The 22189-nt window shown below is 55.5% G+C and overlaps 5 protein-coding genes across 8 annotated transcripts in view; 1 reads left to right on the forward strand and 4 right to left on the reverse strand.

Moving 5' to 3' along the window:
- Positions 1-2020: 2020 nt before the first annotated feature.
- Positions 2021-10239, reverse strand: ARCN1 (archain 1). The gene is made up of 10 exons (XM_063178318.1): positions 10148-10239; positions 8831-9094; positions 8045-8224; positions 7606-7808; positions 7041-7202; positions 6236-6401; positions 4905-5052; positions 4491-4599; positions 4135-4339; positions 2021-3585 (listed from the first exon to the last, which is right to left on the reverse strand). The coding sequence occupies exons 1-10, from the start codon at positions 10148-10150 to the stop codon at positions 3496-3498; spliced, it is 1530 nt and encodes a 509-aa protein (XP_063034388.1). The 5' UTR covers positions 10151-10239; the 3' UTR covers positions 2021-3495.
- On the forward strand, positions 10222-13723 carry IFT46 (intraflagellar transport 46). Its single transcript, XM_063178295.1, has 11 exons — positions 10222-10431; positions 10627-10794; positions 10867-11003; positions 11246-11320; positions 11419-11512; positions 11842-11970; positions 12356-12477; positions 12566-12632; positions 12877-12937; positions 13210-13295; positions 13599-13723. The coding sequence occupies exons 1-11, from the start codon at positions 10222-10224 to the stop codon at positions 13692-13694; spliced, it is 1245 nt and encodes a 414-aa protein (XP_063034365.1). The 3' UTR covers positions 13695-13723.
- A 456-nt stretch (positions 13724-14179) lies between these two features.
- Positions 14180-16471, reverse strand: TMEM25 (transmembrane protein 25). Of its 3 annotated transcripts, none has more exons than XM_063178285.1 (6): positions 16357-16471; positions 15803-16087; positions 15278-15565; positions 14923-15204; positions 14738-14824; positions 14180-14642 (listed from the first exon to the last, which is right to left on the reverse strand). In XM_063178285.1, the coding sequence occupies exons 1-6, from the start codon at positions 16433-16435 to the stop codon at positions 14569-14571; spliced, it is 1095 nt and encodes a 364-aa protein (XP_063034355.1). In that variant the 5' UTR covers positions 16436-16471; the 3' UTR covers positions 14180-14568. The 3 variants fall into 3 exon arrangements, with proteins under 3 accessions (XP_063034355.1, XP_063034354.1, XP_063034356.1); XM_063178284.1 differs by having other exon boundaries at positions 16171-16440; XM_063178286.1 differs by having other exon boundaries at positions 14923-15209; positions 16171-16439.
- Positions 16472-16721: 250 nt separating this feature from the next.
- Positions 16722-17856, reverse strand: TTC36 (tetratricopeptide repeat domain 36). Its single transcript, XM_063178291.1, has 3 exons — positions 17704-17856; positions 17271-17459; positions 16722-17188 (listed from the first exon to the last, which is right to left on the reverse strand). The coding sequence occupies exons 1-3, from the start codon at positions 17810-17812 to the stop codon at positions 16920-16922; spliced, it is 567 nt and encodes a 188-aa protein (XP_063034361.1). The 5' UTR covers positions 17813-17856; the 3' UTR covers positions 16722-16919.
- Positions 17857-18047: 191 nt separating this feature from the next.
- The window catches only part of KMT2A (lysine methyltransferase 2A), a 38894-nt gene continuing 34752 nt past the window's right edge, over positions 18048-22189 (reverse strand). For both annotated transcript variants that reach the window (XM_063178262.1, XM_063178263.1), the window contains exon 36: positions 18048-22188. In XM_063178262.1, the coding sequence (XP_063034332.1) occupies positions 21913-22188 (276 nt within the window). In that variant the 3' untranslated portion in view covers positions 18048-21912. The remainder of the gene's footprint in view (position 22189) is intronic.

The following is a 22189-nucleotide window of genomic DNA, read 5'->3' on the forward strand; positions in this document are numbered from 1 at the left end:
GAGGAATCCTGGCCACACCCGCTGATTTCATCGCTCCACAGGAGTGCTCCTGCCCCACTGCAGCACAGCTGTGCTCCAGCCCCAGCCCTGCCGGCATCACGCCTCAGGTCTGCACAGACTGGTGGATGCCCACCATGTGCTCAGCTTGGGGAGGGTGTGCAGCCCTGCCTACGGCAGCCAGCACTCCCCGAGGCCAGCCAGCTCCAAGGGCTGCTGAGGCATACACAGACCCAACCACTGCTGCAGCTCAAGACCCGACCCCACCATCAGCATGTGCCTCCAGACATTTCAGCACAGGCACGAGCTCCAGACCCCTCACAAGACTGCACAATGGAGAGCTGCTCCTCCAAATGCTCTCGTATCAAAATGACAATTTCTCACCTGCAGGCCAGAGGTTCAGCTCAGCAAGGAACATCTGCAACTCCCACTGACAACGTCTTGGGGACCATGACACAGGATGGGTCTGATGGGTCTTGAATCCAACCCCTGGCATGAACCCATCACCCAGCCCTTTGTTAGCTGGTAAAGGGGTGGGGTGAACCTCACCTTTCCAAAGCAGGCATTGATCACTTTCCTCTTTCTGGTTGCCAGCAAGGATCCCTTGCTGTGCAATACTGTGGTTCCATCCACCTGCATGGTGCCCTACATGTACCTGTCGGGATCAATCCCTGTACGGGCCACCACACCATTGGCGTGGGTGCTTGGCACCAATCCACGGTGGATGGAAAGTGACTGTCACCGTTAGTTTGTTATCTTACTGTAAAACTTACATGCCTTCTCTCTGTGAGTTCCCACGGCAGCTTCTTGCAACACTGACTCCTTTTTTCTTTCTTCTGCATGACCGCCTGACCCTTCTTCCTCACAGCACAGCCAACTCCAGCTCTCCTAACCTGGTCTTTTATAACACCCATCCTTATTGGACACAGCTGTGCCCTATTAAGGGCAGGGCTGTTCCTACTCTTTGGTAATTAGTACAGCTGCTACTCCCCAGGAGTGAGATTACCTTCAAGCACTATCTCTATTCTCCTACAATCCATCCTCCCACTTGTACCAACACATGGCACCACACAGCAAACCCAAATGTACAAGGAGTTCAAGAAGTACCCTGCCTTGCTACTGCCTGTGGTGCTCGGCCAGGGGACCTGCCCCTGCAGCCCTTGCCTAGTGCTCAGAGAGGGCTGGGAGAGACAGTGGCCCTTCAGCACAGCAGCTGGGCCTTCTGGGACTGCCAGATTCCTCTGGCTTTCTGACAGAGCTGAAGGGGCTGTGGCAGGAGTGTGGCAGGAAGCTGGAGTAAACAAGGCCAGCCATGGAGCAGGAAGGATCCAGCCAGAGCAGCACTGTTCCCAGGCTCCCCAAGAGGTGTCAGAGGCAGCAGCGGCAGCCCTGGGCCAAACACCACCTCCCCCTGTGACTGCCCATGAGCTGCAGCAGGATTTGGGGATAGGAGAACCTTGTCTGGCTGCCTTCCAACACCAAGCTGCTCTCAGGGCTCCCACAGCAGCAAACTCACCGCTGACGTGGACCACTGGATCCGGAACCAACTCCCAGCCCATCCACGCACCACCAAAACATTGTGCAATGATTGGTTTTATGGCTGACCGTGTTTTTCCTACTTCCCTGTCTGCAGCTCCTTCCTTGCACCCCTCCTAAGGCACCCCAGCGAGCAGGGAGCCCCAACACGGGCCAAGGCAGCCGAGCTTTCTCCTGCCCGCACCGCATCCCAAAGCTGTCTCTGAAGCACCAGGGAACCCTCGCACGTTACAGGACACGCTGGCCCCAGCCCCACAGGTTCCCAAGGGCAGCGGGCGCTGGGGCACAAACTGAGTGTGTCCCACCCCCGCCAGCTCCGCTCACCTTCGCTCCCCGGCTGGGACAGCCCTGCCCGCCCTTCGCCGCCGCTCCGCCGTGCAGCTCCGCCGGCCCGGCCGGTCCCCGCCCCAAGCGGCGGCGGCGCGTCCCGCCCCCGCACGGCCAGACCGGCCCCGGCTCCGCAAGGACCGCACGACCCCCAGCCAACTCCTTCAACAGTACTTTATTTGATTAAAGACTCAGAATTCTCTGTGTACACTGGAATGTGCTCTATTCCCTAGGCCAGGATCATACAGGGTTACAAAAAGTGGGGACCTCGGCTCGGTTTAAATATCACCCTCCAATGAATGTAAGGAGAAAAAAAAAAAAGCTCCTTGGATGCTTGAACTAACTTAGACTCCATTTTAAAAATCATACAGACAAGCAGCTCTGGAACAGGACTGGGTTAATGGGATTGCCTACTTTGCTAGGGGAGAGAGCTTGCCCTCTCAGGACAGGACCAGGGTTGATTTCCTCTCGGGTGCTGCCAGCAGAGGAGAGACCACAAACTTCTTTGGCAGAGGACCCCAGGGGCCCGTGACAGGCTGGCTGTCTCTCACAGAGCACAGTACACGCACTTTCAGGGCCCTTGCCTTCCACCTGCACTCGGGCCCTCTGGCTGCAGAGGTGAGGTGTGCCCAAGGGCAGGTGACACTTGTGACAGGCCCCAGCCATGCAGGTGAGATGAGCTGAGGGCAGTACAGGTCTCTGAGATGAAGCAAATACGCTCATGAGGCAGCAGTAGGAGAAATGGCTCGGATCAGCCCTCGCATTACCTGGAAACCATCATTTCCTTCTCCCACACCTGCCAGTGCTGAACCAACACTGACTTGAGACAGGTCCTGATATGCAGGCCAAGTAAGTCAACCAGGCTCCACAGCTCCTTTCACCCAGGCAGACAAAGCCCTCAGCCTCCCCAGACACCAAAACGGCCTTGCAAAGGATATACAGCTGGTTCTAACCTAACTAAACTTCCTCCAAAGCCTGGCTGAGAACAGCTGTGGAAGACAGTAAGGACACAGTCCCATTTGGACGCTCTCCCCGCTGCAGCAGCAGGAACCAGACCACCTAGAGCTGGGCCACTGCCACACAGCAGAGCTGGAGGAACAGCAGTAACTGTGTGGGGCAAAAGGACTGAACCCCCGGGTCCCTCTTCCCCACCCCTGCTATGAGCCCCCCCACCTCTGAGGCCAAGGTCGCTTGCTCAGCTTCCACCGGAGGGAAGGGTCAGGACCTGCAGGTGGCCCCACACATGAGAACCAGAGGCCAAGGAGAAATGAAAATGGCAGCACCAACAACGGAACAGCATGTGATGCTTCAGGAGAGAGTGATGTCTGGTCGGCTCTGGGCTGAGCTCCGAGCATCTCGGGGTGAGGGGGAGCATGTCAAAGTCAGGCTCTTTGTGGAGATCTTGCTTTTTTTGCCAGTCGGTAAAAATCTGCCAAAGAAATTTGTGGCCTTTTCCCCCATGAGCACGTCACTTCTCTGCAAAAAATGTCTGTGACCCCGGAACACTGTAGATGGCAGACAGAGCCACGCATCTTAGCAGAGGGGGCTGTGGCGTTCCCAACATTCAGAATAAACGTCGGCCTCGTTTTTTTTTAATTTAAAAATTTCCTCCATTGTGCGTCACCACGTCTGGCATTACAGGATTTCGTACTTGTCCACCAGGAAGGTGGTTTCAGTAGAAAACCTTACAGGGCTGTTCCCGTCTACCTGGGTCACTTTGGTAACCTGTGGAGACAAGAGGCAACATTAGCTCAGCACTGAACATCACTCCCTTACTGCAGCGATGCCATGCTTCCCAACACCATGATAAGTACAGCCGACCTGCTGCCCTCAAACCACAGCTCAGCCCTGAAACAAAGGCCTTTGTTCCCAGGATCCCTGAAAGAGGGGAGTGATTTTCTGTGGTAACTGTGTCTCTGCTGAAGAGCGAAGTGGCAGCCACTGGCTAGACTTCAGTGGAGACAGACAGCTGTATGCTAAGCAGTGTTTTGGCTACAAGGCTGATGGATTTTCCAACAAAGTCTGATGGGAATTAATGACTACTCAGAGACTTGAAGAAACAACTGGAACTTCAGGCAAACTCCATGAAGTGTCAGCTGCCAGTGCTGTCTGCTGGGACTCCCAAATCCAGCAGTCTCAGAAGCAGGTTAAAGCCAACCCTTTAGCCATGGCCAGTGGGACAGCATGGTGCCCCTGCAGCACGACCAGTGTCAGCCAGCCGGGGACCGAGGCAAGGGTGACTTCCCACCTGTGGAGCACAAGCAGCGACCATACCTGTATGTTGCAATAGTTCTTTTTGGAGATGAAGGAGACCTGCACCGGGAAGAAGTCGTTTGGCTGCCCTGCTATGCTGAACTCCAGGCTACCGCTCTTGTTTTTGGCATCTATCACTGGCAGGCACCACTCAAGGAGGTTTCTCCGGCTGTCGTGGCGATACTCACCATCAATCTCCCCAATCACTGGGGCACCAACACCAGACCTACACCAGGCAATGAGAAGTGACAATAACTTCCCTGCACAGAGCGAAGGAAATGCCTCTAGCACACACTGGCTTGGCCAGATCCACAAAACAGAGAGGGGAAGGAGGTGATGGGACTCATTAGTGCTGTGTGATAAGGAGCATGACTTACGGCAGGGGGATGGTGATGATCACATCATTCAGCTCTAGGCTCTCCTCTTGCAACTCATATTCAATGTTAACATCACAACTGTTCCCACTCTCTGATGGCCAGCAGTTAACTGAGGAAACAGAGACAGTAGGTGAACCATGCAGGCCTTTCATGTGGAATAGGCTTTCACAAGATGATGCACTTCAAAATGCCCAGCGAAGTCACCCTCAAGCTGACTTTAAGAAAAGGTCTCTATTTTCATTGAGGTGTTACAGAAAACACACAAGGACAGGCACTATCCAACAGATACACATAGTATCTCCAAGGTCTTACAACATGCCAGGCTCCAGGCAGCCCAGCTGCTGCAAGGTGGCTATCAGCAGCTCATGGACAATCATCAGCTTCTTCTGCCCAAGCCCTCAGACTTGCACTCACTTGTCAATGGAATGAAGGACTCTTCTGTGGTCTGCAACCTCCACTTCAGCACGCCCACATCGCTGTTAATAGGGAATGACTTCTCTGGGTTCTTCAAACCGATCTGTGACTCTGTGGTGAAGAGCTTCTTGTCCACGTTTGGGTGAGTCTGCAAGAGGAACACATGCCCAGACTATAGGTCTAAGCCCAGGGACAGAACAATAGGTAATGCAGGTTCTACCAGAGAGGCCTACACATTCCAGTGTTAGCTTTGACGAAACACACATCAGGTTTTCTGCTGGCTCAGAAGCCCATCTGAAGCACAACTGCTTATCAACCTGGGATCCTTCCAGAAAATGCTAATCTGACAAGAAGGATCCCCACCACTGTCTTTCTTACAAGCACCTGCAACAGATACTCAAGTCATGCAGGCTGGTGTCTACAGAACAACTATAAGTCAAAGACCATCCTGAATGATTACAGCAGACATTTCAAGAAAAATCAATCTAATGTGCTTAGGAAAAACAGCCTGACACCATAACACTACTGTCTCCCCTCAGCAACCTTAATGCACATATATGTCAGTGGCCAAACTCCATTTAAACACTCTCTTCACAATCTCAAGTGTGAGCAGCTTTTTAGAAGCAGAGGATTTTTGCAAGTTCCCATTCAAGTTGTACTAGAAAGACAGGAGTCAGCAAAGGGCTTGGTCTCATCTTCCACCTGAAGCACCACCTGTGGCAGTGCTGTGAGCAGCCCACTCATGGATGCACTGGAAGGAAGTGGACTTGCAGACAGACAACGTACAGACGAGTCCCTAATGAGGAGCGAGCCAGAGTGCGCCAAAGCAGCACCTCCTCCAGGGATCTGTAGGGTCACATGAGGAGGGAGAAAGGGAAGGACCAATCTCCCAAGAACCTTCTGAGCTACAACTGCTGACTGCCCTCAAGTGTCCCAGACACAGCAGTGACAGGACAAACAACCTCAGAAAGAAACAACTCCCAAGAGAATAAATTAATTCCCCACTGGCACAGGCACTGAGCAACACACCAGGCTGCTGCAAAGTCCACATGAGGTCACCTGGCATGCCAAGGTGCACTGCTGGGCAGATAAGGCTCTGAGGGCAAGACAGTGACCAAGACTGCATTTCTCCAGTGAACTTCAATCCCTTGAGCGTGATTGGCCCTGCACTTCTGCTAATACTTGCACTGACTACTCCCATTTCCAATGTATTTGCTGAGAAGGCTTAGATGAGAACACAGGACAGCAAGATACTTGAGTATTTCCATTATTTTTCCCCTGGAAAGCAGCAAAAACATGTTCAACAGCATGGGACTCCAATTAGGCTTTACCTGTAGCTGTACTCCCCTCTTGTCTTCATTTTCTACATGAAGGCGAATCCGTGCAAACTTTTCATCAGAGATGTGCAGCATGATCATGCCATGAAGCTCCATGTTCTGCAACCCTCCGTCACGGCCACAAGTCAAGGAGATCTTCTCCTCTATTTTCATGTGCACACTAGACAGGCAGAGGGAAAAGCTCAAGTCCTACACTCTTGGTATCCCCCAGACAACAGAGATCACTGCTCAGTAAGGATGGGCTATACTGAGCAGGGACTCCCAAACAACAGCATGGCTGGTACAGCGGGGGCTAATACTGCTCTGACAGTGAACTCAGAGGCGGGAGGATCCATGCATATGGGTCTGCAAGGGATGGGAGCCTAGTTAAATAGCAGTGATGCAGCATCTTGACAAGCTGGTCACTCAAATCCCCTCTGACAGGCCACAGCTGAGTGCACAGCTCAGGGCATTAAAAGGTTTTTAATCACTGTGAGTAAAATGAACTGTGAACACTTCCATCCTGAGCAGTAACAAGGCTGGGAAACAGTGACAATAGTGCAGGGAAAAAAGCACAGGAAAATTCCCAACCCCAGCTCAACAATGGATGGAGCGCCCATTTTAGTCATGAGGATGCCTAACCAAACTATCTGCTTTTTTTTGCTGACATGCCTTCCCAGATTTTGCCCAACGGTTATAATTACAAGGTAAGAAAATACAGGAAAAAGCCTAAGAAGAGCAATGAAGCTGCTCTCTCCCAACGCCACATGCAGAGGGAGAGCTGTGAGGAGACTGCTTCCAAAGCAAGGGCAGCACTCACCTCTCCATGTTAATGGGAGAAGTGAGAACTTTGGCTGCTTCTGCAGAGCGCTTGCCTACAGAAGTCATGATATTTTCTCCTTCTGATTTCAGCTTGTCCACGAAGTTGTCCACCTCCTTCCCTTTAGCGCCGAGTTTCAAGGCTTTACTGGGACCTGAAGGCCTAAATAAAACATGTAATAATCTCCAAGTCAGCTGACAGCAATGGGTTCCCCCTTCCCAGTTACCTTCGAATGCTGTAACTTGACCATCCCAACAACATACCATTCAACTTGGCAGCCTTTCTGGGGGAGAATATGCATGGAACTGACCATTTTATGTGCAGGGTGCTTAGTTATAATTTAGATTCAGATATACTTCCATGCATTACCAGGAGCTGGGACCTCTTTTTCTCACACAAAATGAAAGCCCATTGTTCATCCAAGAATCCAAAGAGACTATGGGGTGCTACTGTGGTACGTATGTTCCTCAATACTTACACAGATGAGGAACTCACGTCAGACCCTCTGGGCACGTGGCTTGAGCCAACACTGACTCCCACATCTGCCACCTGCATTCCCCCCTACCTGGCTGGAGCTGGTGCCACTTTGGGCTTCTCGGTCTCGATGATGGTCTCTGTGATCATTGCTGTCACGCCCCCAGACACAGCCGAGCTGCCAAAGCCCCCGAAGCCTGGTGCCTTCTTGCCGTGTCTCTCTGCATCCCTCCTGGCCTGCTGCAGCTCCTTCGCTTTACGGCGCATCTCGGCTTTCGCCTCGCGTTCCTGCGTCTGGAGGAAAAGAGAAGATCCCGATGCAGCTTTGCAACATCAGCCCTGCCCAGGAGCTAAGTGCAGTTGCCCAAAAACCCCTGGCCAAGAAAAAAGAAACAAGACATGAGCATTTAGCCCTCAGAAACGCTAATTAATTGCACGGCCCCTCCAAAGTGGAACAACACTCTGTATAGCAGAAGTGGTGCTTCGCAGATAGGGCACCCTGTGTCAGGAATGCAGGTGTCCCTGCTCACCTCTCTGACTGCCCGAAACACCTTTTCCTCATGTGAATCCATCTCAGTGAAGGTCCGAATTTGTGCTAGATTTACATTCTCACGGTAGCCCAGGGCAACAATTTCATCAAAGGCAAAGATTAGGTCGAAGCAGTGTTCTGAGATCTCATTCTCTTCCAGAGCTCGACAATATTCAGGGATCTAGAAGGCGAGAACATTTTAAAGGAGTACCCCCAAACAGTACCACGTAAACACTTTCTTTCTACCATCCCAGGGGTCTCAACTGTGCCAGACCCAAGCCCAGCACAACTTTACACTGCTCTTCCTACCATTACGTTGTCAATAAACAAGATGAAGCTTTGATGCTATTAGTTCTTCTACATCAAAATCCATATAAAACCTCTCAGCTTCCTCATAACACTAACTCAAAGGAACCCAAAGGTTCCTGCATGCTGGGACCAGTGAATTTCCTGAAAATCCTTTGGCTGTGTGAAGACATCAACTTGCTGCTTCAGGATTCCTGCATAGCAGCACTGCACTTGTAACAACCACACACTGTACAAAGAATATTTAATTCTAAATTACAGTCTGCCCTTTGGTCTCACCAGTGAAGTAAAACTGATGATTTTTTTAATGTGGAGTTTAAAACTACCATCAAAAGTTCGGAGCTTTCTGTCTAGTCAGAAAGGGAGGCTCTGGAACACAGACCCACCAAGTGGAGGCACACAGTGCCCCTGCACCAGCTCAGAAACAGATCCCTCACAAGAGCACCATTCTGGGCTACATCACAGGGCGAGGAGTGCTTACCACTCTGGAGAAGAGTCGGAGTGTTTCCAGGTCTTCCAGGATGTTGCTGTTTTTGGTGGTAATCAGCACCATGTAGAGCTTCTCCATGGGCTGGTACACGTACCGCACGCTCTCTGTCTCCACAAATGTGTGCTGCTTCCCTGTGTTCATCAGCTTTGGGAACGCCGCCAGCAGCCCCTCGATGCGGGTGCGAGTCATCTCCACGAACTGCCGGGACACGATGGCCTTCCCTGCCTTCGTGCACACAGCGGCTGCCAACAGCACCTGGAAGAGAGCAGCGCGTCAGCAGCGCCCCGCCCGTGCCCACGGAAAGCATCTCTGACCAGCACACTTCACCTGCACACCCTTCCTTAGACAAGATCCTAAGTCTTCCTCTGTGACCGGGAAATGAACTATGTCAAGAGCAGAGACATCCTGCTTTTGCTCACTCTCTCCGATCCACATTCTGTCCCAAAACAATCCTGAGAGCTCTCCCTGCTTCTGTCAGGCAAACGATCATTCCTGATTTCACACAGACCGAGGTGTACAGTCCCTGGGAGCGTTAGGGGAGGCTCCGGATTATCGACTTTTCCCTCAGGCTGTCCCAGCTTACACTACACACAGGACCGCTGTGAGGTGTAACATCTCCCAGCGCCACAGGCACGGCAGAGCCAGGCTCACCAAGCCCCGGTTTGACTCCCAGGCAGCTCGCAGGCGTTATCACACCGACTGGGCAGCAGGCACTCGCCAACTGCACTTTCTCCATCTCCCAGTCTGCCCAGACTTCCTCCCTTTATTTCTCTCTCACAGATGTTAATTCCTTTTGTCAGGATAATTCTGTTCCGCGCTTCGGATCTTTTAAATCCGCAACTGCTGTTACTGACAGAAAGTATCCGAAATCCTCAAACATGGCAGCGCTGATCCCTGCCGCACCTCGGGCACAGTTCAGCTCTGCCGGAGCTGTGTGCGGGTCTGTACTAACCCAAACACCGCCGTGACGGACAAAAGGAGCTGGACCGGCCCTGAGACACAGGGTGCCACGGGGGAGCGGGCGGACACCACCGGCCCGGTTACACCTTACAGCCCGAACGCCAATTACAGCAGGCGTGAGGCCGTGCTCACGAGGCACCGTAGCTCCAAGTCGCCAGAGAAAAAGTGCCGCGTCCCCGCCGCCCCCAAGGGCCCCGGCCCGACCCGGCAGCGCCGCTCTCCGTCCCACCAGGCCGCGGGCTCCAGCGCCGGCCTGAGCACAGGCCGGGCGGCCGGGCGAGCGCCGGGACTGCCCCGGGGACTGTCCCGAGCCCCGCGCTGCCCGCGGCGGACAGGCCCTTTCCTTACCATAGCAGCGGCAGCGGCGGCGGGATCCGCGCTCGGGCCCTCCGCTCACTCCGGTTCCCGGGCGGCCCCGCAAGATGGCGGCGCCGCGCCACGTCCGCACCCGGAAGTACCGTCACGGCGGGGCGGGGCGAGGCGGGGCGGGGCGAGGCGGGGCGGGGCGCTGGCTCCTCCCGGCCGCCAGGGGGCGCGCGCGGCCGGGCCGAGTGGGCGCTACGGGCGCGGCGGGCGGAGTCGCCATGGCGACGGCGGCGGCGGCGGCGCGGCGGGAAGCGAGGCGGGCGGAGGTGGGGCACGGGGGACACGGCGGGACACAACGGGCTGAGATGGGACACGGGGGGACACGGGGGGACACGGGGGACACAACGGGACACGGGGCGCGGGCGGAGGTGGGGCACGGGACACGGCGTGGCAGCACACAGTGGGTGCGGGCGCCGGGCCGTCCCGGGCCTCGCCGCCGCTGAGTTCGGCTCTCGGCGCAGCCCCGCCCGGTGGAGAACCAGCCGTACGACGAGAGCCTGGAGCTGCCTGAGGCCGATCCCGGAGCCCGCTCGCCGCTGGCGGGGACCGCGGGCCGCCTGCGGGACTCCCGTCGGCCCGGGGTGCCGGTCGGAGCGGCCGGGAGCGGCGGCCGGGGCAGCGGAGGGAAGGTACGAGCGCAGCGGGCGGGGGCACGGCCCCGGGGGCTCGGTGATATCCCGTGAGACCCGGCTCTCGTCCAGGAGGAGGCAGCCGCACACTTCCCCGGCCCAGCCACCTTCAGCGAGGATGACGACGAGGACGATGAGGACTCGGAGGAAGATTCCTCGGAGAGCGACTCGGAGGAGGACTCGGAGGAGCACGGGGCCACGCTGGACGGGTGAGCGGCGTTCCTGGCCACGGGCTGAGGCTGGTGGGTGCCTTTCGGGCCCTGTCAGCTCCTCCGGTTTCCCCAGATCCCACGAGCGTGAGCAGAGTCGTGGCATCGGGACAGGCAGCTCCTGCCTCCTCCTCCCCGATGCTTCAGGATGGTGGTTCCTCCAGCTGGCGAACCTGTCCCGGGCTTGTTTGCTGTGCCCAGGAGATGCTAATCTTCTCCCTCTACTCTCTTCCTTCTTTTAGTGACTTCAATCCAGCAGATTTTGACTACCTGCAGGTGTCCTCTGAAATCAAAGATCTCTTTGAATACATCAAGAGGTGAGTGGAAGGGTTTTAGCCTGCTCTTGGCTCTCCTTTATGTCAATTATTGCAGTACGGTCTCTAGTCACCTATGCTGTGGTGGTGTTTTTTTCCAGGTACACTCCCAAAACAATAGAGATTGAGCACAAGCTGCAGCCTTTTATTCCAGACTTTATTCCTGCTGTTGGAGACATCGATGCATTCCTAAAGGTACAGTCTCTTCAGGTTCCCCTCTCTGTCCTGCTCCATGAACCGAAACAGAACGCAGGCTCAGAGCAGGCAGGCAGCCAGGCAGTGCAGCCTGGGCTCTGGTCTGCCCCTGCTCTGTCAGATGTGATGAGCAGAGACCTGGAAAACTACACTGGTGGTTTGGTCACCTCCCAAACAGCACTTGGGTAACTTGGGAGAAAGCCTGGGCTTTCCTTCTCCAACACCGTGTCCTTTTCAGGCAGCACCCTACATAGAATGCACATCTGAGAGAGCCCGTAGGAAGGCACCTGCCCTGGATCCCCAGAGAACAGGGCTCTGTTTTCCTGCAGGTTCCTCGTCCTGATGGCAAGCCTGACAACCTTGGCCTGCTGGTCCTGGATGAGCCCTCAACCAAGCAGTCAGACCCCACCGTGCTCTCCCTTTGGCTGACAGAGAACTCCAAGCAGCACAACATCACGGTGAGTCAGGGAGAGGGAGGTCACACTTACTGCAGGTCACATTTCCTGCAGTAAAACCATGGCATTTTACTCTTACAGCTGAGAAGTTTACTTTGAAAGCAGCAAAACCAGACCTTTTGCTTTAATCCATAGTTTTAAACTGCAGTGGATTTGAGCCTTGCTTCAGCCAAGTCTTGATATGAACTCTGGGTCTGTTCACTTCAGGTGATGCTTTATTTCCTTTTGCTTGTTCATACCCAGTTTTAGTTGGCATTTTGCTTGCAGAAATCCGTTGGTAAAGTGCAGCTGGGAAAGAGAAGGCCTGGTTCACCAGAAGTGAATGCAGCTCTGCCAAAAAGCCCTAAAACACCATTAAACACTTCCAGGTTTATATTTGTGTTTTTAGCAGCAAATAAAAGTGAAGAGTTTGGAGAATGCAGAAAATAACCCTAAAGCCATTGAGAGCTGGATTGAAAGTATTAGTGAACTGCATCGCTGCAAGCCTCCTGCCACAGTCCATTACTCCAGGTGAGTTACTGGATTACTCCTGACGGAGTAGCTAGCAGTGGAAGGTTGTGTTTGATGCTGAAGTTGATGTTCTAATCTTCCCTGGCAGGCCAATGCCTGACATCGAGACCCTGATGCAAGAATGGTCACCAGAATTCGAGGAGCTCCTGGGAAAGGTATATGGTCTGGGTGACCAGTGGTTAGCTCAGTGCTTGGTCTTAGAAACCATCTCCCATTAAAGCTGGGTGCCTGCTCCATCCCACAGCCCAGCCTCTTGGGCTTGTTCCTCCTCATGGCTCCGCCCTGGGCAGAAGCTGGGGAGCAGCCCAGCAGGGGAGTTCCCAGCTGCTGCCCCAGTGGCCTCTGTTTGCTCCCAGGCTCGAGCAGTCGGAGCAGATCTGACAGCCCTGTCTGTTGCAGGTGGGTCTTCCGAGCGCGGAGATGAGCTGTGACCTTGCCGAGTACATCGACATGATCTGCGGTGAGCTGGGGAGGCTGTGCTGCGGACACAATGTGGCGCTGGCCTGGCGCTCTCACTGAAAGCCAGGGAGCTTTAGCTGCAGGCTCAGCCCCGAGCACTCGGGATTATTTCGCCTGCTTCAGTGGGAGGTGGGCTCTTGCACTGCAGGGGGCTGCAGTCTGTGGTGCGTGGAGCCCCAGTGGTGGGGCAGTGGGAGTTCAGCCCCTCCTGACAATGCTCTGTGTGGGGCAGTGCAGATCAGGTGCCCTCACACGCTCTGATCTCGCCCACAGCCATTCTGGACATCCCCGTGTACAAGAGCCGGATCCACCCTCTGCACGTCCTCTTCTCCCTCTTCTTGGAGTTCAAGAACTCGCAGGTACGCAGCTCCACCCAGCGAGCAGCACTGCACAGCTGGGCCCTTCACATCTGGCTTTGTGATGGCAGTGGGGTGTGCAGAGGGCTGGTGGGCCCCAGAGAACACGTTCCCAGCTGATGCTCTCTCTCCCTGGTGCCTCTGCCTGACGCAGGGAGCTGGGCTGTGCTCTGGGCTGAGGTGCCATGTTGTTCAAAGGCCAGCACAGGCCTGAGTGCATCTCCTTGGGCTGGCGGCTGAGCACACCTCAGGGTGCTCTGAGCAGTGGGAGTCAAATCTTTGCATGAGCATGTTCTTTCCCTGCAGCACTTCAAGCCCCTGGCTGATGGGCAGAAGGGCAGGAGCCCACCATCCAACCCACCCTCACAAGCAGCGGAGGCAGAGGTGTTGAGCTTTAATTGATGCTGCACATTAAAGCCTCATCTCTTGGATCACTGTCTGCCACTGGACACTGAGGTGTACCCAGAGCAGGTTGGGGGATACCACACAGCAAATCAGAAGCCTCTCTGATCTCAGAGACATTGCTGGGCTGCTCTCTGTTAGGGAGTAGGGCTTGACTCACCATATTTGTTGCAGAAGCTGCCTAATGGCTCCATTTTTGACTTGTTCCCAAGGAGTTCAGCATTAAACCAGCCTTTCCCAGGGTCAAGCTCTCTCTGCCACAGGTGCTGCAGAGCAGAGGCTCCTTCAGCACACACTATATGGGCTGGAGCAAACAGGAATAAATTCCACATTCAAACACAACGCTCAGATCTGCTCAGGGTGTTGCAAGCTCTGACCTGGAGACCTTGAATCTCCTCTGCTCCTTATTATTGAACCCCCTTTCCTGTTGAGAAGAGTTCCTTAGCTCCTGTCAAGCAGAAATAACCTGCATGGCACCACAGAGATGCTTGAATTCAGTTTATTGCTGTTGGGCTCTTCTCAGCCCCTGCTCCACTGACCTCCCACCCATCTGCCACAGCAGCAGGGACAGGGGCAAAGAGGGTCATGCAGGGAGTCACAAACCTGCTAAAGCAAAGCTGGTGCTTGGCTTTACCCCGAGAGGAATCGCAGTGCTGGAGCCTGGCTATAAACGGTTTTGATGCATTTTGATTATAACAGAGTATCAGTAAAGTTCAGGGACTACATTTAACCATGCCTTGGCTGATGGCACAGCTCCCAAGCCTTGCACAGCACAGACTGGAGCTGGTCAGCTGCCACTTCCACCACGGCCTTCCTGGCACCCTCAGCTGCTCAGCTCTGGCACAGCCCTGGCTCACGGGCACCACGCTGCAGCTCACAGCCAGATCTCATCACTGCTCATGCTGGGCACTTTGTAGATGCGCCCAGACACTGGGAGCTGGATAAAACCTGCAGGACAAAGAACTCATTGCCTGTTGGGGCAGCCACGGAGCTCCATGTCTCATAACACATTTTTAGGGCTGCTTGCCCACCTGCTCCCTTACCAAGCTTGCTGCGGACCAGGGAGTTTTCCAGTCCTAGCAGGGCACTTTCTTCTCCCCTAGCACTGGCTCCTGCATCCTTGGGGGAAGCTGCAGGGAAGCAAAGGAATAAGAGCCAGGACATCTATCCCTCACCCAGACAAGACCCGCAGCCCCACACGTGCTGCGCTGGCACATCAGGGTTTTACCTCCCTCTTCCTGTGCAAGGTCACCGAGGCGCAGGTTGGGTGGCAGGGACTGGGTCTGGCGGGGCAGACGCGTGCCCTGGGGCTGCGGGGGCTCAGAGCTGCTGCACTGGGAGCCCTGGCTGCGTGGGCTGCGTCCTGCTTGCCCCGGACCTCGCATAAGCTCGGGCAAGCGACATGCCAGGCAGGCAGCACAGGAGCCCAGGCTGAGCAGGGCAGATAGGGCCAGGGCTGCTCCAATGGCAACTCCCAGGACAGGCAGCTCCACACGGGCATCCAGCAGACCTGCACTGGCAGTGCAGAGCCATCAGCACCCTTCCACAGGGCCATTGCACCATGCCCACCCCTCAACAGTTACCTGTGGGCAGGAGGGAGGCAGTGGTGATGCCCACACTGTTGGCTGCACTGATGGAGAGGTTTCCAGCTGTGCAGTTAAGATGGATGTGGAGTGAGTGGTTGGCCAGGCCTGGGTAGCTTGTGGCACCCAGGAGAAACTTGGAGGTGTTAGCCATCACATGCCCATGCTTGTCCATCCAGGTGATGCTGGCAGGTGGGTTGGCTTGCACCAGCACAAAGAGCACCAGGAGAAGGCCAGTGCCCTCAACCTGCTGGTAGTGGGCACCTTCCTGGAGGATCTCTGGCTTATCTGGGTAAAAAAGAGGCAGTGAGATGGGGAGGAGGGATGGGGACAACACAGCTGGGAGCAGGATTTGTCTCGCCTGGGTCCAGGAGCACTTGTCTACCTCGTTTGCACAGGACTGACAAGATGCTGCCCTGCTATGGCTGTGGTGGATGCAGGTTATGGTCCTGCCCAGGCTGGATGGGAGCCCCACACACCCTCCCCACATCCCAGTCTGGAGCAGGCCGGCACCGCGGACCTTACACTGCACATTGAGAAGGATGGAGGTGTTGTAGCTCTCACTGGGGGTCGGGATGGTCAGGGAGCAGTTGAGCTGGTGGTCGGAGCGCTGGCCAGTGAAGGTGAGGATGCTGGCAGTGTCTGCAGTCGAGAGGTTCACTTCCTGTTTCTGACCGTTGAGGTACCAGGCCAGCGTGGCACCGGGGGCTGGCCGGGGCACCCAGCAGGTGAAGATACGACTCTCCCCCTCCTGCAGGGTGCACACTGTTCGCGGCTGCCTCTCAGTGGCGGGGTCCAGTTCCTCCAGTGCTGCCAGAGAGCCCCCCCCCCATCAGAGCTGTGGCAGGGGTCCTGCTCTGGGCGTCATGCACAGCACCCCACCAGAGCCTCACCTGCCAAGCAGAGCGCCAGGAGGCTGAGCAGCGGTAGCAGCAGGAGGGCAAGGGCAGCCCCCGGCCAGCCGCTGGCACACCCCATGTTATATCAGCCGTGCTCAGCGCTAGGAGACGCAGCTAGAGCAGGGACGTGGTGTTCCAGCACACAGCAGGGTCGCAGGATGTGGCCCAGGCGCACCTTACCTGCAGCATTGCTGCTGCCGTGTGCAGCCCGGTCTGCAGTGCGGCTCTGCGCCCGGGCCCGGCGGGCAGGGAAGTGCATGCGGCGCAGGGGCGGGCCCGGCGCGGCTGCGAGCGCTCGTCCCTCCGGCCGGGCCCCGTCGCCGCCTCCCCGAGCGCGATCGCCGCGCGCAGCCGCGGGCTCGGGGCCGCCGCTTGCCGGGGCTGCCCGGCCGGGACGGGGTGTGCGCGTCCCCGCCATTCCCATCTCCCCCCTGCAAGGAAGAGGGCCCAGACTCGCGCCCGCCGCGGCACCCATCTCACCGGGCCTGTGCACGCTTGGGAATCGCACCACAATGCCTCCTGCAATGCCACGAGCAGAGCCCAGGTGCTGGGAACAGAGGGAGCTTTATTCGGGGTTGAGCAGAGCGAGACACACACAGCAAGGTGCTTTGGTGCTTTCCCGTCGCTGGCTGTTAGCCAGAGGGAGGCACAGGAGCTCTGGCACCTGAGGCGGACCTTTTCTGGGCGTGTCTGCCTGGGCCAGCTCAGGAGCACGGCCCTACCCAGCCCATCTCCTGCCCGTCTCAGTCGCTCCCGGCCCCATCGGGGTTGCGCAGCCGACCGAGCATCTCGCAGAGCATTTGGTTGCAGAGCGCAGAGTAGGGGTTGAGGAGCACGAGCTGCTGTCGGGCGAAGGCGCTGCCCAGGCGCGCTGCGCGCTCCAAGTCCCGCCGGGCGTCCTCGTCCCGCGCCTGCAGCCGGTGGATGAGGCCGCGCTGCACGAAGCTCTGGCAGGCGGCGCGGCCGCGGCCGCGGCTCAGCCGTATGGCAGCGTCCAGGTCCTGCAGGGCACCTGGCAACGAGGGCAGGCGTCGGTAGGGGCTGGGGCTTCCAGGAGACCGCCCGCACCTGCGCTGCTCACCTGCGCTGCTCACCTGCCACGTCTCCGCGCAAACGCAGCGCCTGGGCCCGGTTGTTGTAGCCCGAGGCGCGCTCGGGCAGCAGGCGAATGGCCTCGCTGAACCGCTCCAGGGCCGTGCTGATGTCTCCTGACTCAGCCGCAGAAACGCCCTGCAGCTCCAGCTCCCGCACTTGATCCAGCAGCTCCAACGGAAAAGCTTCCACTGTTGCAGTGCAAACGGGAGACCGTAACTGGGAAGTGGAGGCACCGGGACGACCCACGGGGCCCCGTCCCACTGCCACCCTGCACTCCCTGTCCAGGAGGGAACAGACACAGGACAGGGTGCCGATGTCCATCCTCAAGCAGGCTCTGCTCCCAGCCTGCAGAGCCTCCTTCCCTGCCCACCTGCTTGCCCTGTGGGGACCCTGCTGGCAATTCCAGGGAGAACCTGATGCAGCATCACTCACCCTCGTCCTGGACATCCTCCTCCTCCTCATCCAACCCTGGGATATCCCCAAAAGGGGTGCTGGGGTTGAAGATGGTCTGCAGGACGGCCCTGTCGTTGGCTGTGGCCATGCTGCTGTGTCACTGTGGCTGCCGCAGCCCAGTTAATGTTCACCCTGCCTCGTCCTATGGCAGCCTGGGCTGGGGCCCCACCGCCCGGCCAAGGTCGGGGGCACAGCCGGGGCCGAGGGCTCGGCACGGAACACCCTGGGCAGCCCTTGGCGCTGGCCAGGGGCTCCCAGCCCTCGTGAGCGTCCTGGAGAAGCAGCAGCTTCTCAGTTCTCAAGAAGAAATGGAGAGAGCCCTCTGCAGCAATAAACTTGACATGTTTATTAATTAAACTATCACTTAAATAAAAAAAAGTGCATAGAAAATAAACATGTTTAAAAACTCCTTTTTTTTTTTTTACAACTATGTACACTTTTTATTTTTACATTCAGTCTTTTGCAGAGCTTTCAGCATTTTTTTAAACTATTAAAGTATTTCCTTCTTCCCTGTGGCAGGGAGTTAACACTGATGTACTTTAGACACGTTTCCTCTTTTTTTAAAAAAACCCAAAAAACCAAAGCCAAAAAAACCAAAAAAACAAACAACCAGTAGATTGGAAGAACACAAGAAAAAAAAACTTTTGTTATACATGATAAGTTGTCAAGAAATGTATTTCTAGAACATAACCTTGCCTTTGCAGAGCTTTTTTTTTTTTCCTTTTTTTTTTTTTTGTTTTTTGAAACAATTATTCACCTATCTGTAGTTACTAAAGAGACTGTAAGTTCAATAAAAGAAACACCACAAGTATAGTTCTCGGCCGATAGACGAAGCTACTGTACCTTGTTAAAAAGATACCAGGAAAGCACAGAGCACATTTTTCCCTATATGTAGGTGGTACCCCAACATTCATAACCAAAACGAGAGGAAGGAAAGGAAGAAACCAAGTTGTACAAGTACTGACTGTAACAAGAAGGGCCAGGAAAAGCCAAACCACCCGCTCCCAGCTTCTGGCCCTGGCTGCCAGCGGGGAGTGAGCAGCAAGGCTTTCCTGGAGCTGTGAGCAACTGTAACACAATCCTTATCTATAGTGTTAAAGAGAATTAAAAGCCATGAACCGATACTGAACTAGGCTTCATTACACGGTGCATTACTATATTAGTTCCTATATATATTGTATTTATAGTTATAAAAAAATTTGCAAGTGTTGAGAGTGGACCAGTGTATGGGTGAATGGCATGATTCTGCACAGACCGTCCTGCTGAAGAACTTGGTATTGCTTTGAAATGAAAGAAAACCAGAAAAAAAAAGATACCCAGCCCTTTGCAATGACCCGCTTCTCCTTAAAAAAAAACATGTCGGTTTGTACAAAAAAAACCCCAAAACGCCCTAAGGTTCCTTTTTTAGTATTTTCAGATACCATGATCTGCGTCAGTCCTTATAAAATATACATTCATACAGGGGGAGCGGGGTGCTCCTGGGCAGCCTGGGCGCGGCAGGCAGGCCCAGCCGCCCCGGTGCGCCCGGGGACAGACAGTTCCACTGGCCACAGGGAATAGCAGCAAGGCGGGCGCCGCTGCCTGGGCTGGCCCGGCGAGGAGGGGCTGGCGCTCGGCTCTGCGGGCCCCTGAGGCACAGCGCTCCCCTCCGCTCTCCTTCCCACCCTCCCCACGCGCGGCGGCTCCGGGCAGCGCTTCCCAGGGAACCTCCTCCTGCAGCCAGGAGATCGGGGAGCGCGGGGTGAGAAAGCGTAGCTGAGCTCTGGGATAAATCAGGGGCTTTGCCATGGCGAGGGCTATGCCCCCGCCCCACGTCAGAAACGGAAGGAAAAGGGCCAAGAGCAGCTGTGCTCCGGGCCACGGGGCCCAGATCCCCCGGGTGGGCACTCTCTGGGCTCCTCAAAGTATGTGCGTTCCCAAACTGTCAGTGCATCAAATCATCTCAGTAACAAATGCAGCCTCAATGTGACTTTGCTTTCAACAGTTACCAACAAATTATCCTCACACAGTGCAATAACAAAAGGAAATCGGCAGGTTCTGAACCTCCGAGCGCTGCTGTTCCTTCTCAGGGCAGAGGAAGAAGTCTCAAGACCAGAGAGGAGTGGATGGGGGATGCCCCTCTGAGAGACCTGGGGAGTCAGCAGGCACTCCCCGTCCCTTCCCCCCCACCGACTGCCAGTGCCGGTTCAGAGCAGCCCTCGGATACATCAGCTCCAGGAAGAGTGGCTCCTGTAACAACTGCAACCTAACCACCAGGAAAGCTCGGAAAAGCTCGGGCGCTTTCTGCTTTCCCTTCTGCGCAGAAAAACCCATCTGCCTTTGAAGGACAGACTGTGGCAGGAGGTGTGTGTCTCAGACTGGCCTCCCAGCAAAGAGGTATTGAGTGTCACGTCTCATCCTGTCTTGCTTTTCTTTTTTAAACCCTTGCAGGATACCAGCACGGGCAAGGCAGAATCAAACTATCTGCCCGAGTCACACACTGTCCTCCCACAGAGCAAAACTCATACCATGCTGGGCAGCTCTCCCTCCTGCCCCGTCCTTATGGGCAAATACAGTTTAAGGTCCAGTCAACCCTCCCGGAGACAGTTACTAAAGTCAAAAAGGCAGAACAAGAGTAGAAAACAAAACTAAAGCAACCCCCCCACTGGAGAAAGGCTCAGACTGTGTCCAGCCAGGTATTTCCTAGAACCATCCTATGAAAATAAAAAAATCATTAAAAAGAGATTCTCTTAAATTAGGATAATACCACTGTAAAAAGCCTCGTCATAAGTGCTTTCCCCTATGAAGTGCTTCTCATAGAAAAATATACAAAATATATTTACATTTATAAAACCTTAAATACTAAACTGTAAACAGAACAGAGCAGAATCCAATGTTGTCACTGTCAGGCTTGGGTCTCTCATTTGTCTCTCTCTGGTTTTGCTCTGAGGCACAGGGCAGATCCCACAGGGAGGAGGACTCACACTGCTCCAACCAGGACAGTGGTGTCCCTCAACCTGCTCAGAGCTGGCCTGGTTCCTCGTCCCCTGTGCCAATGCCTCCTGCGTTTCCTATGCGTTTCGGGATGCTGCGGGCGAGGCCAGCTGGCACTTGGCCTTGCCTTTGCAGAGAACTTTGGCTCCGTTTTGGTGTCCTTCTGTGTTTTCTGGGGAACACAACGTGACTACACCCAGACGACTGACCATGACAGGCTGCAGGGCCACTCTCCTGCCTGCCCCCAAAGGCCTGGGACACTGTGGCAGGGCAGAGCAGAGCGGGTGCCTTCACACCAGTCCTTCCCAGCTCCTGCTCCACAGCGGTGTGCGGCCAAGGCCGGGCTGGCTCGCACTCCCTCCTCTCTCCAGAGACCCCAGTTCCTCGAGACACTGCTGGCTGGCTGTGCCAGGAGCTCGCTGGACAGAGGAGGAACCCAGCCGCTGGAGACAGGACCCAGAGGACTACCTCCCTCCCACATGGCCCAGAGGGAGTGCTGGTGAACTGGAGCCTTTGCTAGCAAAGATTTACAGTGCCCCAACTGTTGGCACAAGCCCTCCTTGCCAAAGAACACCAGGAGTTCCCCTGCTCTCAGGCAGGGATTTCAGAGCAATATGTCAGCCAAACTCTTCTTGTGTCTAGTTGTGGGCTGCTCTTTCCTGCTCTCCTCAGGAGCAGCCAAGCCAGCCCCCCGCACACCTACTCCCACTCACACATAGTGTTTTGCAGACATGCAGTCCCTGGGGGCCTCTGGCAAGGCACAGACCTTCTCCCCAGGAGGCAAGCTCAAATACTGCACTACCCAACCACTGACTCAGCCCTAGGAAGGAGAGCTCTGGCCAGGAGACGGAGAGGGACACAACCCACGACTGCTGCCCTGTGCCTGGGCCTGGGGTGACCTCCCCTCTCCTCTCCCACTCATTAGCCCCATGCTGAGAAACAAATATGGGGGCGGGGGGAAATGAGAATAGCAAAAACATAACCATGCTGATCTTCTCCAGCCGCCCATGTCTCTCACAAGGGTGAGTGTGCACATGCGAGACATGAAGATGTGGACTCGGACAAACACAGCCGCCAGTCTCAGGTCCCTGAGCCCAGTCCATCTTCACTCCTGCTTCTGGCCTCTCTGTCCCATCCCAGTGGCCGGGAAGGGGCTCACTCCAAGCTTTGGTTCACCCCAGGCCCTGCAGGGCTCACTTGCAGCTGATGGAAGTTCTAGTTTAAAAACTTCCTGCACTTCTTGGCACCGCAGTTACAGGGCAGTTTGTTGCTGGCGTCTTCAATGGGGAACTTATAGTCATAAGTGAGCTCTTCCCCTCGGTAGATTTTGCGCATGGCAAAGATGACAATGTGTTTCTGGCCATCGATGTTGATGACCCGGGAGTAGCAGTTGGGCTCACAGGAGTGGTTGATGAAGCGGGCTGCGTTCCCGTGCATGGTGGCATCCACCACCTCGGAGTCATCAATGCGGAACATGTAGCACCCGATGCCC

The sequence above is a fragment of the Melospiza melodia genome, chromosome 29 (genome assembly GCF_035770615.1).
Source record: "Melospiza melodia melodia isolate bMelMel2 chromosome 29, bMelMel2.pri, whole genome shotgun sequence".
Taxonomy (NCBI): domain Eukaryota; kingdom Metazoa; phylum Chordata; class Aves; order Passeriformes; family Passerellidae; genus Melospiza; species Melospiza melodia.

Bases quoted from the DNA above. Each gene is read 5' to 3' on its own strand.
- ARCN1 (XM_063178318.1), bottom strand. The intron at 7,203-7,605 runs GTAGGGGGGAAT...TGTTTTATTTAG, and splicing joins GTGGCACCAGCTCCAGCCAG to GCCTTCAGGTCCCAGTAAAG. The intron at 5,053-6,235 runs GTAAAGCCTAAT...TTCCTCTTGCAG, and splicing joins AGAGGGGAGTACAGCTACAG to ACTCACCCAAACGTGGACAA.
- TMEM25 (XM_063178284.1), bottom strand. From the start codon at position 16,255: ATGGGGTGTGCCAGCGGCTGGCCGGGGGCTGCCCTTGCCCTCCTGCTG. The intron at 15,205-15,277 runs GTAACTGTTGAG...CTGCCAGTGCAG, and splicing joins TGCCTCCCTCCTGCCCACAG to GTCTGCTGGATGCCCGTGTG. The intron at 14,825-14,922 runs GTAAAACCCTGA...GCTTCCCTGCAG, and splicing joins CCTTGCACAGGAAGAGGGAG to CTTCCCCCAAGGATGCAGGA.
- IFT46 (XM_063178295.1), top strand. From the start codon at position 10,222: ATGGCGGCGCCGCGCCACGTCCGCACCCGGAAGTACCGTCACGGCGGG. The intron at 10,432-10,626 runs GTGGGGCACGGG...CTCTCGGCGCAG, and splicing joins GGGAAGCGAGGCGGGCGGAG to CCCCGCCCGGTGGAGAACCA. The intron at 11,321-11,418 runs GTGAGTGGAAGG...GTTTTTTTCCAG, and splicing joins CTCTTTGAATACATCAAGAG to GTACACTCCCAAAACAATAG.
- TTC36 (XM_063178291.1), bottom strand. From the start codon at position 17,812: ATGGCCACAGCCAACGACAGGGCCGTCCTGCAGACCATCTTCAACCCC. The intron at 17,460-17,703 runs GTGAGTGATGCT...GCACTGCAACAG, and splicing joins GGAGGATGTCCAGGACGAGG to TGGAAGCTTTTCCGTTGGAG. The intron at 17,189-17,270 runs GTGAGCAGCGCA...CCTCGTTGCCAG, and splicing joins TTTGCGCGGAGACGTGGCAG to GTGCCCTGCAGGACCTGGAC.